This window comes from Meriones unguiculatus, chromosome 11, assembly GCF_030254825.1.
Source record: "Meriones unguiculatus strain TT.TT164.6M chromosome 11, Bangor_MerUng_6.1, whole genome shotgun sequence".
Classification (NCBI taxonomy): Eukaryota; Metazoa; Chordata; class Mammalia; order Rodentia; family Muridae; genus Meriones; species Meriones unguiculatus.
Window position 1 is genome coordinate 1,844,378 of NC_083359.1, and position 14,263 is coordinate 1,858,640.

The 14,263-nt window shown below is 56.4% G+C and overlaps 1 protein-coding gene across 1 annotated transcript; it reads left to right on the forward strand.

The window, feature by feature from the left end:
* Window positions 1-1,403: 1,403 nt before the first annotated feature.
* Alox15 (arachidonate 15-lipoxygenase) lies at window positions 1,404-9,764 on the forward strand. The gene is given in 15 exon segments (XM_021629269.2): window positions 1,404-1,543; window positions 2,715-2,919; window positions 3,124-3,205; window positions 3,288-3,410; window positions 3,525-3,628; window positions 3,826-3,986; window positions 5,880-6,023; window positions 6,836-7,045; window positions 7,730-7,816; window positions 7,899-8,068; window positions 8,163-8,260; window positions 8,263-8,274; window positions 8,817-8,917; window positions 9,035-9,202; window positions 9,292-9,764. Coding segments are annotated over 15 exon segments (1,980 nt in total). The 5' UTR covers window positions 1,404-1,408; the 3' UTR covers window positions 9,472-9,764.
* Window positions 9,765-14,263: the final 4,499 nt, after the last annotated feature.

Genomic DNA, 14,263 nt, shown 5'->3' on the forward strand with positions numbered 1-14,263 from the left:
AGTTCCCGGATGTCCGAGTGTGACGGGGCTACATTGGTCTCAGTTTTAACTAGACGGACTTAGGAAATTTGTTGTTCTCCTTTCTGTGGGAGGTAGCTGTCGGCTTGGGAGTGTGCGCAGGGCTGACAGCGGCGACGGCTACTGTCACCAACACATTTCCACTGACTTCGTTGGTTTCAGTCCATTTCTAACCCTCCCTGCCACGATGGCGCCAAAGGCTGCTCTGTTCCCAAAGTCCCACAGACGCAGTTCATAAGGCAAACGCGTGCAGTTTTGGCAGAAGGTAAGGAATCCCCTGTCATGGGCTGGAGAGATGGCCCTCACTTTGGTCCTGGTTTGGTACCCAGGACTTACATGGTGACTCACAACCATTCATTAACTCCAGTTCCAGGGAATCCAACCCCATCTCACCTCTGTGAGCACGAGACAAAGCACTCACGCAGGAGAGCACGATTGCTGCTGCCCACAGAGTGCGCTGGGGTCGGATTCCCGGAACTGGAGTTAACGCTCAGACACGCGCCCGAGAGTCAGAAGGAAGCTGTAAGTGTGGCCACACTCCAGGGGTCACAACGACAGATGAGCAGGTCTCTCGGGGCTGTGGTCGAGGCCTGGCTGGCTGTGGTCGAGGCCTGGCTGGGTATGCTCTAGCAGATGCTCCCGAGAGTAGGTGATACAGACACTCGATGTCAGGATGTCAGCGTGAAGCAGTGTGCGCCTCTGTGGGTGGGGTGGGGTGGGGGAGCTGCTTCTCTCTGTATGGTCGTGGAAGACACTTCCCTGAGAAGCCCGGGTCTCTTCAGGATTCGGAAGGATGAATGGAGCTGACCCAGGGCACAAGTTTCTCCAGACATGGATGGGGTGTGCATGGTGGTTCTGGTACACTGGGCTTCAGGGAACGAGTGGGGGGAGGGAGGCAGCTTTGGCCCTGCCCTGCCGCCGAGAGATTGTCCTTGAGCATAGAGGAGCCAACTCGTGGGGTGTGTGTGTGAGAGAGAGAGCATGTGTGCATGTGTGTGCACATGCGTGTGTCCGTGTGTGCATGCATGCGTGTGTCTGTGTGCGCGTGTGTAGGTGCGTGGCGCTTCCTAACCAGCAGGGCTTCCTTCCTCCGGTCTAGCGTCAGTCCAGGTCTTCCTGCATGTCCGGGGATGGATGATTCTTCCCCCTCTTCCCCCCTCCCCCTCCTCCCCTTGCCCTCTCTCACCCGCAGACCCTCAGGGCTCCGGCTGGGCTGGCCGGGGTGCCTCTTTGGGGCTGGAGTTAGGCAAGTGCTGGGGAACCCTGCAAAGGCGGGGTTGACTGGCGCTGTGCCAACCCTGCTCAACCCTGAACAGGGGCGAGGCCCTGGCTCTTATTTAGCGGCCCCAGCCCTCTTGACTCTCAGAAGGGAGAGAACTCCGTCCGCAAGATGGGTGTCTACCGCATCCGCGTCTCCACCGGGGACTCCTTGTACGCGGGCTCCAACAACGAGGTCCACCTGTGGCTGGTGGGGCGGCACGGGGAGGCGTCGCTCGGGAAGCTGCTGCGACCCTGCCGGAACTCGGTGAGCTGCGGGCCGCCTGGGCAGGCCTCAAGCCGGAGGGATCCCGAGGAGCCCCGACGGGGTGGGGCCCCCCGAACCCCAGCGCAGCGCGCACGGTCGAGGGAGGCGCGCACAGCCCCTGGGAGGCGCGCACACCCGCAGACGCACGCACAGCCCCGGGAGGCGCGCACATCCCGGGGAGGCACGCACAGTCCCGGGAGGCGCGCACACCCGCAGTGGCGCGCACAGCCAGGCACCTGGTGAGCTCCGTAGCTGTTGCCGCCTGGCCTCGCAGAGTGGGGATTCCTGGCGCTATTCATTTCACAGAACTCTGCTGAACAGCGTCAGCAGCGCCAGCTGCCCGACCTGTTTTTAAAAGCTAGAATTTCCTATCTCCTTTGTAGATGCGGGATCTCTGAACGTAGGGTGGAGCGCGTGAGGGGGAGACAGGAGGGAAGAAAGGTGGAGTCTGGATTTCTCCTCTCCTCTCCCTCCCTTCCTCTTCCCCTCCCCTCCACTCTCTTCTTCTCCTCCTCTTCTACCCCTTCTCTTCTTCTCCTTGCCTCGCCTCCCCTCCCCTCCCTTCCCTGCCCTCCCTTCTCTTTCCTTTTTTCGTATAACTCTCAGATTCCCCCAGATCTTCAGATCTGTACATTGTCTTAGGGTCACAACAAAGGAAGCCTGCTTCCCTGATAACCGCAAAGCCTCTGGCTTACAGGTCCCTCAGGATCTGGTTCTCTGGGTCCCTGCCCCGGTGGCTCTAACTGGTCCTTTCAGCCTCTACTCTCTCCATGGGTTCTGCCCCGGGTCCCCTTTGACCTCACTCTTTCTCCCCAACCCCCTCCAAGGCCTCCAAGGTTTCTTCTTGGAGACCAAACCCTAGCCATCCTGGCTCAGGCTGAGTGGATTCCCCTGGGTCCTCTCCCCTGGGGGCCGCTCCCACCTCATCTGTGTTCCTGTGTTCCTGACGTTTCATTCTCCCTCCTCCCCCACAGCCCTCCCCAAGGGAGGATGAAGGGCGCAAAGGAGTGCCCCTCTCCATCTTCCATCCCCCACCCTCTCACTCTTAGCTGAGGCAAAGAATGTGTCATGGACCCCTCTTTCTGGCTTCCTTTTTGTCGCTTTGCCCGTGGCCCAGGTGAAGCAGAACTCAGCCTCAGCACCCATCTTGTGCCCCTGTGCTCATCTGCAGGAGGCTGAGTTCAAGGTGCACGTGTCAGAGTACCTTGGGTCGCTGCTGTTCGTGAAAGTGCAAAAGTGGCATTACCTCAAGGACGACGCGTGGTTCTGCAACTGGATTTCCGTGACGGGCCCCGGAGAGCAAGGAGCGGAGTACAGGTTCCCCTGCTACCGATGGGTGCAGGGCACCAGCATCCTCACCCTCCCCGAGGGCACTGGTGAGCAGATGGTGGGGCCTGTGGAGACGGTGAGGGGAGCGGTGCCTCGGGCGGGGAAGAGCTGTGCGAGCAGGGGCCTGGGGCCTGCTTTGTTTGTTTGTTTGAGCTGGCCCAGTGCTGAGGCTGGGGACTGGCTGAGGGACCCCTGGCAGGGACCTGGCGAGCTGTGGGCAGGCGTCCCAGAGTGTCCCGCTCCGCCTCTAGGCTGCACCGTGGTTGAGGACACTCAGGGCCTGTTCAGGAAGCACAGGGAGCAGGAGCTGGAAGAGCGACGGCAGCTGTACAGGTGAGCCTGCCCGGCCGGCGCCCAGCGAGCCAGCCGCGTCTGCGCCCAGCGAGTCCCGGGCCTGACGCCTTCTGCCCCGCAGGTGGGGCAGCTGGAAGGACGGCTTGCTCCTGAACGTGGCGGCGGACAGTTTGTCCGAACTCCCCGCAGACCAGCGATTTCGAGAGGACAAAAGAATTGAGTTTGAAGCTTCGACAGCTTTGGGGTAGGGGCGAGGGCACCGGTGGGGGAGGGGAAGAGGTGCTGGTCTAGTCTGTGGGGCCTTTGGCTGGACTGTTTGGTAGAACCGGCAAACCCTTTGCCCCATTTTTCCCCCAAGGACAATAGATACTCTTCTCAACTTTCCCCTGAATGCTGTGACCTGCTGGACGAGCCTGGATGACTTCAGCTCGGTGTTCAAGAGTGGCCACACCAAGCTGGCTGGTCAGTTCGCCTCTCCCCAAATTCTCCTACCCCAGCCCTTCCCAGTGTGAGGAGATTAGGACACTGGGTTGGGGATTCGGAGGCTCCTGGGAGGCTCCTGTCTGCCCTCTCTGGTAGTCCGGGTCAGGTAGGGATGGTTTGGTGGGTGTTGGAAGGACCAGGAAGTTGGATCTCAGACACACCCATCTCCCCTGCAGAGCGGGTTCGAGACTTGTGGAAGGAGGATGCTTTCTTTGGGTACCAGTTTCTCAATGGCGCAAACCCCATGCTCCTGAGGCGGTCCACCCGTCTTCCTTCCCGCCTGGTGTTCCCTCCCGGGATGGAGAAGCTACAGGCCCAGCTGGACGGGGAGCTCAAGGTATGGACAGCCGAGCCCAGTAGGACCCTGCTACGGCCTTCCTACCTCAGAAGGGTGTGCAGTGGAGATGGGGCGGTGTGCAGGGACAAGCTGACCGCTCAGAGGTGGCCATGGGTCCAGAGAGGTGCGGGTAAGGGAATCAGGGTCAGGGCGGGAGTCGTTAGTTAGGACCTAGTGTGGGGCAGTGTTGGTTTGCATCTGTACCCTGGTGTTGCCCTGTGTGGCTTTAGGCCAGATGTCCAGCTTCTTGGACTGTTTCTTTAGGGTAACAGGCCAGTGGAAAACCACCCTGGCCCGTCCCTGATCCAGGACCTGGAACCCCCCCCCATCCCATTATTCAAGGCTAACTGCCGAGCAAAGCTTCTGGCTTCACTATGCCAGGAGCCCAGTGTAGAGTGAGTGAGTGCACCACTGTGCGTAGGACCCTAGAAAAGCCTGCCCTCCTCCGCTCAGCCCGTCTCTCCCTAGACAAGCCTGCCCTCCGCTCAGCCCGTCTCTCCCTAGACAAGCCTGCCCTCCGCTCAGCCCGTCTCTCCCTAGACAAGCCTGCCCTCCGCTCAGCCCGTCTCTCCCTAGACAAGCCTGCCCTCCGCTCAGCCCGTCTCTCCCTAGACAAGCCTGCCCTCCGCTCAGCCCGTCTCTCCCTAGACAAGCCTGCCCTCCGCTCAGCCCGTCTCTCCCTAGACAAGCCTGCCCTCCGCTCAGCCCGTCTCTCCCTAGACAAGCCTGCCCTCCGCTCAGCCCGTCTCTCCCTAGACAAGCCTGCCCTCCTCCGCTCAGCCCGTCTCTCCCTAGACAAGCCTGCCCTCCGCTCAGCCCGTCTCTCCCTAGACAAGCCTGCCCTCCGCTCAGCCCGTCTCTCCCTAGACAAGCCTGCCCTCCTCCGCTCAGCCCGTCTCTCCCTAGACAAGCCTGCCCTCCTCCGCTCAGCACGCTTCTCCCTAGACAAGCCTGCCCTCCACTCAGCCCGCTTCTCCCTAGACAAGCCTGCCCTCCACTCAGCCCGCTTCTCCCTAGACAAGCCTGCCCTCCACTCAGCCCGCTTCTCCCTAGACAAGCCTGCCCTCCACTCAGCCCGCTTCTCCCTAGACAAGCCTGCCCTCCGCTCAGCCTCCTCTGTTCGTCCCCACCTAGGGGTGGCTGCTGTGCTTCTCCGATTTTGTGTGAGTTTGTTGTGTGGTGTGACTCTGTGGTATTCCTTGGCTCCCAACTGCCGAGATACCCCTGTGCCAGGAAAGCCTTTCAGCCTCCTCTCCTGTGATAAGGGGTCATTTCAATGAAGTCTATAAAAATGACCTGTGAGCCGGGCGTGGTGGCACACCCCTGTGAGCCTAGCACTCAGGAGGCAGAGGCAGGTGGATCTCTGTGAGTTCGAGGCCAGCCTGGTTTACAAAGGGAGTCCAGGACAGCCAGGGCTACACAGAGAAACCCTGTCTCAAACGACAACAACAAAATTACTCATGATAAGGCCAGGTAGAGGCACCTGCTGCCGAGCGTAACAAGCTAGGTTGACTCCCTAGGACCTGTGCAGTAAAATCTCCCATAAGTTGACTTCTGATCACCGTACAATGTCATGGCAAACATGTGCCCACATATAACATACACACATGCTTACATACACACATACACATGTATACATACATACACACACTCATACATACATGCTTATATACATACATGCATATGTGCTTATATACATACACACATACACACACATGTGCAGACACACATGTATGCATGCACACATATAAACGAATGTAATTTTAAAATGTTAAAAAACGAGTCACGAGGTAATAATGACAGGCGCTGCCAGGTGGCTGCTGGGGACAGGCCGTTTCTTTCTCCCTGTCGGGCACTCCTTGCTGACACCGCCTGGTTTCCCTCCCTCTGCAGAAGGGCACTCTGTTTGAAGCAGATTACTTTCTCCTGGATGGGATCAAGGCCAACGTCATCCTTTGCAGCCAGCAGTACCTGGCCGCCCCTCTGGTCATGCTGAAGCTGCAGCCTGATGGGCAGCTGCTGCCCATGGCCATCCAGGTGAGGGGGGGGGTGGTCCCCAGGGCGGCCCCCTCAGCTGAGCCCGTGCTCCAGGTCCTTTCCTGCTTCCTGGCAGTGGCGTTGCTCTCAGGCACCGAGGAGGCAGGAGAGGCGGAGAAGGGTAGGCTTTCACTCTAAGGGTTTGTGGCCTTGCTGGAGAGACAGACTAGTCAGCTGTGCAAGCTCCAAGGCAGAGGACTGAGCCAGTCCAGGAGGCTCCTGGGAGGAGGGTGGGGAGGACGGGTCTGTCCCTAGAGCTCAGGGCACTAGGCGGAGGAGCCAGGGAGGGCTTTGGGGCTTGCACTGAGATGGAGGTCAGGAGGAAGGACAGCTTCCTCATGACAGCTCTTCCTCATCATCAGTGTTAGAGTGGAGAGAGGAAGGGGCTCCAGCAGGGTTAGGGTCTCAGGGCGTGGGGGGTGATGGCAGCTGTGGGGCGGAGAGGAGATGGAGAGCTGGCAAGCACCCGCTAGCCTAGAGTCAAGGAGACAGGGAAAGCGGGAGCCAGGCAGGTTCCTCCAGAAACAGGGCGAGCGAAAGCACTGACTCCCATAGGCTGTATTTGGTCCTGCTGATTTTGAATGAGGACACATGCAAATCCTCCAACCAGCAGCTGAAACACACACATGCACACCTCCTTTGTGGAGAGGTGGTGTGGAAAGATGAGGAGAGGGCAGGATGTGTGCACGAGTGTGAGGTGGGGAAGCAGGGACCACCGAGCCCCCCCCCCCCACCGGCGTTCGGGGACCACCGAGCTCCCAGCCTGCAGCCTCACATCCAGCACTTTTCTCCACGCTCTTATCTTGCGCCAGCTTGAACTGCCCAAAATTGGGTCCACCCCACCACCGATTTTCATGCCCATGGATCCCCCAGTGGACTGGCTCCTGGCCAAGTGCTGGGTCCGCAGCTCTGACTTACAGGTGCACGAGCTGCAGGCTCATCTTCTGAGGGGGCATTTGATGGCTGAGGTCTTCGCAATGGCCACCATGAGGTGCCTGCCCTCCATGCACCCTGTCTTTAAGGTAACGCCGGATTCGGCTCTGCTCTGCCTGCCTCTCTCTGCCTACGACACATCACTCTTGCCTCCCGAAGGTCTCTGTGGCATCTGGGCTCAGGAAGATGAGACGGGAGGGCAGGGCTCTGCAGTGAGATCACTTCTCAAGGCAGGATAGAGGTGGTTCCCGGGAAAAGGCAGGGAGCTTGCCTTCTTCTTATGTGGAGAACATGCATGTACACACAGGGCAAACGTAGGCATGAATGGCTTAATGGTTCTGTCCAGTCAGAGGGACCGTTCAAGTAACACCACAGGTCCCTTAAGCAGCTAGCAGGACAGGTCCCTCACGGCGGACTTTGCAGAGTTCCGAAACCAGAGCCCCGAGAGCCAGAGCAGTGTCCTGGAGGGTCAGATTCTTTTGGGTGACCAAGAAAGACTGTTGAAAAGAGAACACAGAGAATGAATGAGCAATTGCCAGGGAGCAGTGACTAGCTGCCTGTGGCACTGGTCAGGCCAAGCGAATCAGCAGGTTGCTGGTGCGGGGCCAGGGAGCCTCGGCCACGCCTGCCCTCAGAGCCTGGCCATCCCTTCCCTCAGAGCCTGGCCATCCCTTCCCTCAGAGCCTGGCCATCCCTTCCCTCAGAGCTGCGCTGCCCTGTCTCCTGCAGAGGCCCAGGTCTCTTCTGACTTGCCCATGCCTGTCTTCTTGTAGCTCCTAGTCCCTCACCTGCTCTACACCATGGAAATTAACGTCAGGGCCAGGAATAACCTGATCTCGGACAGTGGCATTTTTGACATGGTAAGGGGCAGCAGTGGGCTCTCGGCTACCCTGTCCCCAGCCTCAGGGCAGCTGACGAGCCCGCCTGTCCTCGCTCCCGCAGGGGATGAGCATAGGCGGAGGCGGCCACCTGGACCTTCTCAAGCAAGCGGGGGCCTTTCTGACCTACGGCTCGCTGTGCCCCCCGGACGACTTGGCTGAGCGGGGTCTCCTGGATGTCGAGTCTTGCTTCTACGCTAAGGATGCCCTGCGACTCTGGGAAATCACAGAGCGGTGAGGGAGGCAGGAGGGCAGAGGCCTGGGTCGTGGCTGGGGGTGGGCGCTCTGGCTCTTGTGCTGACCTCTGACCCCTGACCTCTGATGGCAGGTGCGTGGCGGGATCTCTACTACAAGAGCGACGAGGCGTGAGGAAGGGCCACGAGCTGCAGAGCTGGTGGCGGGAGATCACAGAGGTCGGGCTGCAGGGGCCCAGGACAGAGGTAACGGAGTCCCTGCCTGAGGACTAAGGCCTGAGTTCCGGGACTCCCCAGGGCCCTCCACATGTCTGTGGAATCTCCCATGAAAACCCTCCCAGGGACAGTCAGAGCAGCGTTCAGGGAAGTTCAGCGGGAAGCTCCCCCTCTGGGAACACCTCCCTCTCTCAGAGGCCCCCAGCCCCCAGCTCCTCAGCGAGGGGCGAGTCCCTTCCCACTCTGCTCTGTGGGGCTCACTGGCTTTGTCTCGCAGCCGCTGTGAGCTCACGGCTCTACTGGCCCTGTCACGCCCAGAAGACACTGTTCTCACTCCATCCACACCTACCTCCGCTCTCACAGTCTATCTGTCCCCTCACTCACAACCATCCCAAGCCTTGTGGAGGGGAACGATGCAGGAGGCAGGGCTCTCTCTCCCTCACCTCACCCTCTCTCACGCCTGCTTGCTCAGCTCTTGAGGGTCCCTGGCCAGCCTTCTGGCCTGCCCTTGTCCTCTCCAGGCCTCACTTCCAGAGGCCTGGCGGGCTGCAGCCGATCATTCCCTCCCGCAGGGTTCCCCACCTCTCTGCAGTCCCGGGCTCAGGCTGGCCACTTCATCACCATGTGCATCTTCACCTGCACGGCCCAGCACTCCTCCATCCATCTAGGCCAGGTGCCTCCGGGGAGGGGACCGCAGCTGGGGCGGGGCGCGTGAGCTGGGGCGGGGCGCGTGGGCTCGGGGCGGGGCCTTCCGGTCAGCCGGCCCTGACCAGGGTGGCTGTCTCTCCAGCTGGATTGGTTCTACTGGGTCCCCAACGCGCCCTGCACCATGCGGCTGCCGCCGCCCACCACCAAGGGCGCCACAATGGAGAAGCTCATGGCCACGCTGCCCAACCCCAACCAGTCTACTCTCCAGATAAACATCATCTGGCTTCTGGGCAGACGCCAGGCTGTTATGGTGAGAGGCGATCATTCGGGGTCCGGGAGGAGGCCGTGTCCCCCAGTGGTCGGGGCCACAGGCTGAGCTGCTTTCCCGCCTGCCCCCAGGTGCCCCTGGGCCAACACTCAGAGGAGCACTTCCCAAACCCCGAGGCCAGAGCTGTGCTGGAGAAGTTCAGGGAGGAGCTGGCTGTCCTGGATAAGGAAATTGAGATCCGCAATAAGAGCCTGGACATACCCTATGAGTACCTGCGGCCCAGCCTGGTGGAGAACAGCGTGGCCATATGAGCAGCCACGGCCCTTGCTCGCAGTCCTGCCCCCCATCCTCTGCCCGCTGGGACCCTCCTCCCAGAGCCGTTTTCCTTGTTTGCTGTGGGTGTTGCTTTATACCCAGAGAGTCACTTTTCGCTCGTCTTTTCTTCTTTTCCTTCCCCGTCAGGTATCACGGGAAAGGGTGGCAACGGGCCTTTATGAATGAAATAGATTCCAGACCTTGCTAGAGTCTGATAGCAACAACAACAAAAAGAGATGTTTTTGGACTGATGCTAGAAAAGAGCTTGGAGCTGGTTGTTTTAAATAAAATGTTGGCAAAGATTACAGAGTGTCTGGGTTGTTCTCGCTTTCTACCTGGGCAGGATTTGGCAAAAAGTGTAATGATAGCAAGTGGCAAGCTAATCTGAATTCTCAAAACTTTCATTTTACCAATCACTTAAAGATGTAAATGGAGGAAATCTGGTCAAACTGTAAAAAATGCCTCCGGCTGAAGATTCTTTGTTCTCAAGGATTAAGAGAGCTGTCTAAAAGCTTTCTTTGCCAGTTAGAACAGCAGCTCTGGAAAACCTCATGATTCTCTCACCACCGCGCGACTTGGTAACCTCTGACTCGGGCGTCAGGAGGACGTTTTAGAAGCATGAACGTGGGGCTTCGCTTCTTCCCGGGACAGCCTGTGTGTGCTTCAAAACAAGCTAACAGTAGCGGAAGGCCAAAGCGCTCCCGTAAGAAAAGCAAAGCTGCTCGGCCTGGATCTTGGTTCCACTGACGTGTTTGAAGTGAGCTGTGATCTGTGGGACGTTTGGGACGGAACCCCAGCTCCAGCCTGCTGGGTCCCAGCTCTAACCCTGGACCAACGCCAGCCCTCGGTCCAAGTCTACACAATAGGGAGACGTCAGGGGTGCGGGGGGAGAGCAGCGTGAGAATCCCCACAGTAAGGAGAGCACGCTGGTTCCCATGGCAGGACTGAAGGGGCTGCCGGGGTGGGTGCCAGGAGAAGCTGTGGGATTGGGAGGGGGAACCCCAAGACCAGGAAAGCGGGTGCTGCTTATGAAGCAGTCACCGTAGGGTCTAAGGTAGGGGCGTCGCAGGGTCCTGGAGGGGACGGACAGATGCTAGCTCCTCGCTGGGGGCATGGCCCCTGGAGGCTGCTCCCTGCATCAGTCCTCCATCCTCAGAAACCGCGCCCTATTCCTCGGAGGACTGTATCTCCCGGGAGCCTGTGCCCTCCTCCTGACACACTCCTTGGGGGCCACACCCTCCCCCTTGGGGCCACCACAGCCTTGGCTCCTTGCCAAACGCTTTTACATTTTCTCCTCAGTCTCTTGACAGAGAACAGTTCAAGCCTTCTTGTTTTCTGGAAAGGAACTTTGAAGGCCCTCAGGTTTGTCACAAGCTGACTCGTAGGGGAAAACCAAGGGGCCGGCCTCTGTGGGCGCTGATCTTAACCACTGAGCCGTCTCTCTTCAGCCCCTGTGAATCCTATTATTATAGTAACAGCACAGACTTTAAAGACTGGTCAATAGCAGCTCCTTTCTGTGACTGTAAGTGCCCTCGGGAGAAGGAAGAACCATGATAGATGCCAGGAGGCCATGAAGGGCTGTTTTTCTGTATTTTAGTTTATTATGTGTATGGAGGCTTTGTCTGCATGGATGTCTTCACACCATGTGAGGCCAGGCCACCTGGAGCTGGAGTTACAGACAGTTGTGAGCCGTCATGTGGGTGCTGGGAGCTGAACTCCGGGGTCCTGGAAGAGCAGCCAGCGCTCTCAGGGCCTGCTGTCTGTCCTCAGTGATGCTGGTGGAGCACAGACGACCCGTGAGGTTCCTGACCATCCCACACGGGGGCAGCATTGAGCGGGCAAGGTCTTTGACCAGTCCATGGGAGCGGATAAGCGCTTCAGCTAATCGTATCCTGGCGTTGTTTTAGTCTATCCTAAAAAAAAAACAAAACAAAACAAAAAACCAGAATAAGAAAAAGACCACCAGTAGACCGTTAAAGAGACACAGTCAGAGGGACAGCAGTGTTTAAACACAGCGTTCTGGGACGTGGGTGTTTCAAGAAGAACATGAGGGTGGAAGCCTACAGTACCAGCTGTTTGGAGGTGAGAAAATGGCCCCTTTAGAGGTCTGCGTCTAATGGGCAGGAGTACACGCCCACCAAACGGAGGAGCGCTAGCCTGCTTCCCACTGCTGTGAGGAAACTGACCAAAACCAGCTCATAGCTGATGGTCCCTTACAAGGAACGCCAAGGCGGGAGCTCAAGGCGGAGCTGAAGAGCAGTTGAGAGGAAGGCTGCTTTACCGTCTAGCTCTGAGGCTAGTGTTCAGCTGCCTTTCTTATGTAACCCAGACCCACCTGCCTGAGGCTGGTACCCCTCCCCATGAGCTGGAACCCCTCCCAGTGGTCTAGAACCCCTCCCCATGGGCTGGTACCCCTCACTGTGGGCTGGCACCCCTCCCCATGTGCTGGAACCCCTCCCTGTGGGCTGGCCCACCTACATCAGCCAGCAACAGCAGCAGCAGCAACAACAGCCACGGCTAATCTGATGGAGGCCTAAACTGAACCTCCCTCTTCCTAGAATGTCAGGCTAACAACCAAGATTAGCCATTATTGGAGGTAAGGTTGTGGATAAGCTGTGTGAAAGAGTTATGGGGGTTTTGGAGTCATGGAGGAGTTAGCAGAGGGGCAGGTTGAGCAGGGAAGGATAAAGAGAAAACACAAGCAGAAAGTCACAGGCGGCTACAGTTGCAACGGGGAGATGAAGCTGGCGCAAAAGTGTTGTGGGCTGCATGACTCAGTGGTGGGATGCTTGTTGCCTAGGGTGTTCCAGACTCTGGGTCTAAACACCAGCACTGCCAACTGGGAATACAGCTAGATCTAGAGCCATCCATCTACCCATCCATCCACCACCCATCCATCCATCCACCCACCCACCCATCCATCTATCCACCCATCCATCCACCACCCATCTATCCATCCATCCATCCACCCACCCATCCATCCATCCATCCACCACCCATCTATCCATCCATCTATCCATCCATCTATCCATCAATCCATCCATCCACTCATCTATCCATCCATCCATCATTCATCCATCATCCATCCATCCATCTATCCATCCACTCATCTATTCATCCATCCATCCATCCACCCATCACTCCATCCATCCACCCACCCATCCATCCATTCGTCCGTCCATCCATCCACCCATCTATCTATCCATCTATCCATCCACCCACCCATCCATCCACCACCCATCCATCCATCCACCCATCTATCTATCCATCCATCCACCCACCCACCCACCCACCTATCCATCCATCCATCTATCTATCTATCTATCTATCTATCTATCTATCTATCTATCTACCTATCTATCTATCTATCTATCTATCCATCCATCTAACCCTTTATCTATCCAGCCATTCAGCCATCCAGCCATCCAGCCTTTTTATCTACCTTTCTAGTCATCCATCCATCCATCCATCCATCCATCCATCTATCATCTATCTCTCTCTATCATCTATCCATCCATCATCTATCTATCTATCTATCTATCTATCTATCTATCTATCATCTATCTATGTACCTATCATCTATCTCTCTCTTTCATCTATCTATCCTATCTATCTATCTATCTATCTATCTATCTATCTATCTATCTATCCATCCATCTATCTATCCATCTATCTATCATCTCTCTCTTTATCATTATCATCCATCTTCCTCATCTATACTATCTATATCTATGTATCTATATAGTCTGTATCTATATCAGCTCTATAGTCTATATATGTATATCATCTCTATCTATACTATTGATATAATCTACATTTATGTCTATATCTATCTTTGTGTCTGTATCTTTATATATATAGATATAATATATCTTTATATAAATATAAATAAATATAATATAATCTTTATGTAATCTATAATATAATCTTTATATAGATATATATATAGATATTATATATATAGATAAATATACAGAGATATATATATAGAGAGAGAGAATATGGAGGCAAAGAAAGGACAGTGTAAGAAAGGGCAGCAGGAAGGCTGGGGCTGAGGAATACGTGAGGAATTCGTAAGGGTGGGGATACGTGAGGAATATGCAAGGGTGGGGCAGGGAAGGTGCTTCTTGAGCAGAAATTGACCTCTTCGAGTGACCATCTAAAATGCTCCAGAAGACTGGCTTCTCTGTGATCATTTGTGTTTGCAGATCTCCCCCCGAGTTCCAGTTCTCATCACCACCCCGCCCTGATGGTGTTATGCTCAGTTCGTGAGACCCCAAAGACCACCAGGAATCGACTCTGCTGCAAATACATGAGGGTTTATTTAATACAAGCTCAAGCCCGGGTCGCAGCAACCCCCTTGGTGAAGAGGAGGAGTGCAGCAGGGCTGTCTAGGGGAACAGGGTTTTTAAAGGGAAAAACCACAAGTAGCAGATTACATGCATGGTGTTACATGATTGGGTGAGGGAAATTGGCTTTTGAAATGATTGGTTTATTTTAGGTGCCAAGTCCATAAATGGTTCTGGCCTGGCCATCTGGGCCAGTTTCCTAGCAACTCTAGTGGGCAGGAAAAGAATGTGGCAAGGCTAGTTCTTCCCCGCAGGTGGCTGGACATGTCTCCACCTGGCTGGCCTTTGTTGAGGCTTGTGCTTTAAACTTTAAACCAATATCCCCCCCAAACCCTAAGTTTTAATTCTTTGGTCTCTCAGTGGAGTCTCCATTATAGCCAGCCTGGCTTTGAATTCAGGGTTTGACGGCCTCAGCCCCTGGTCTTGGCCTGCACAGCCT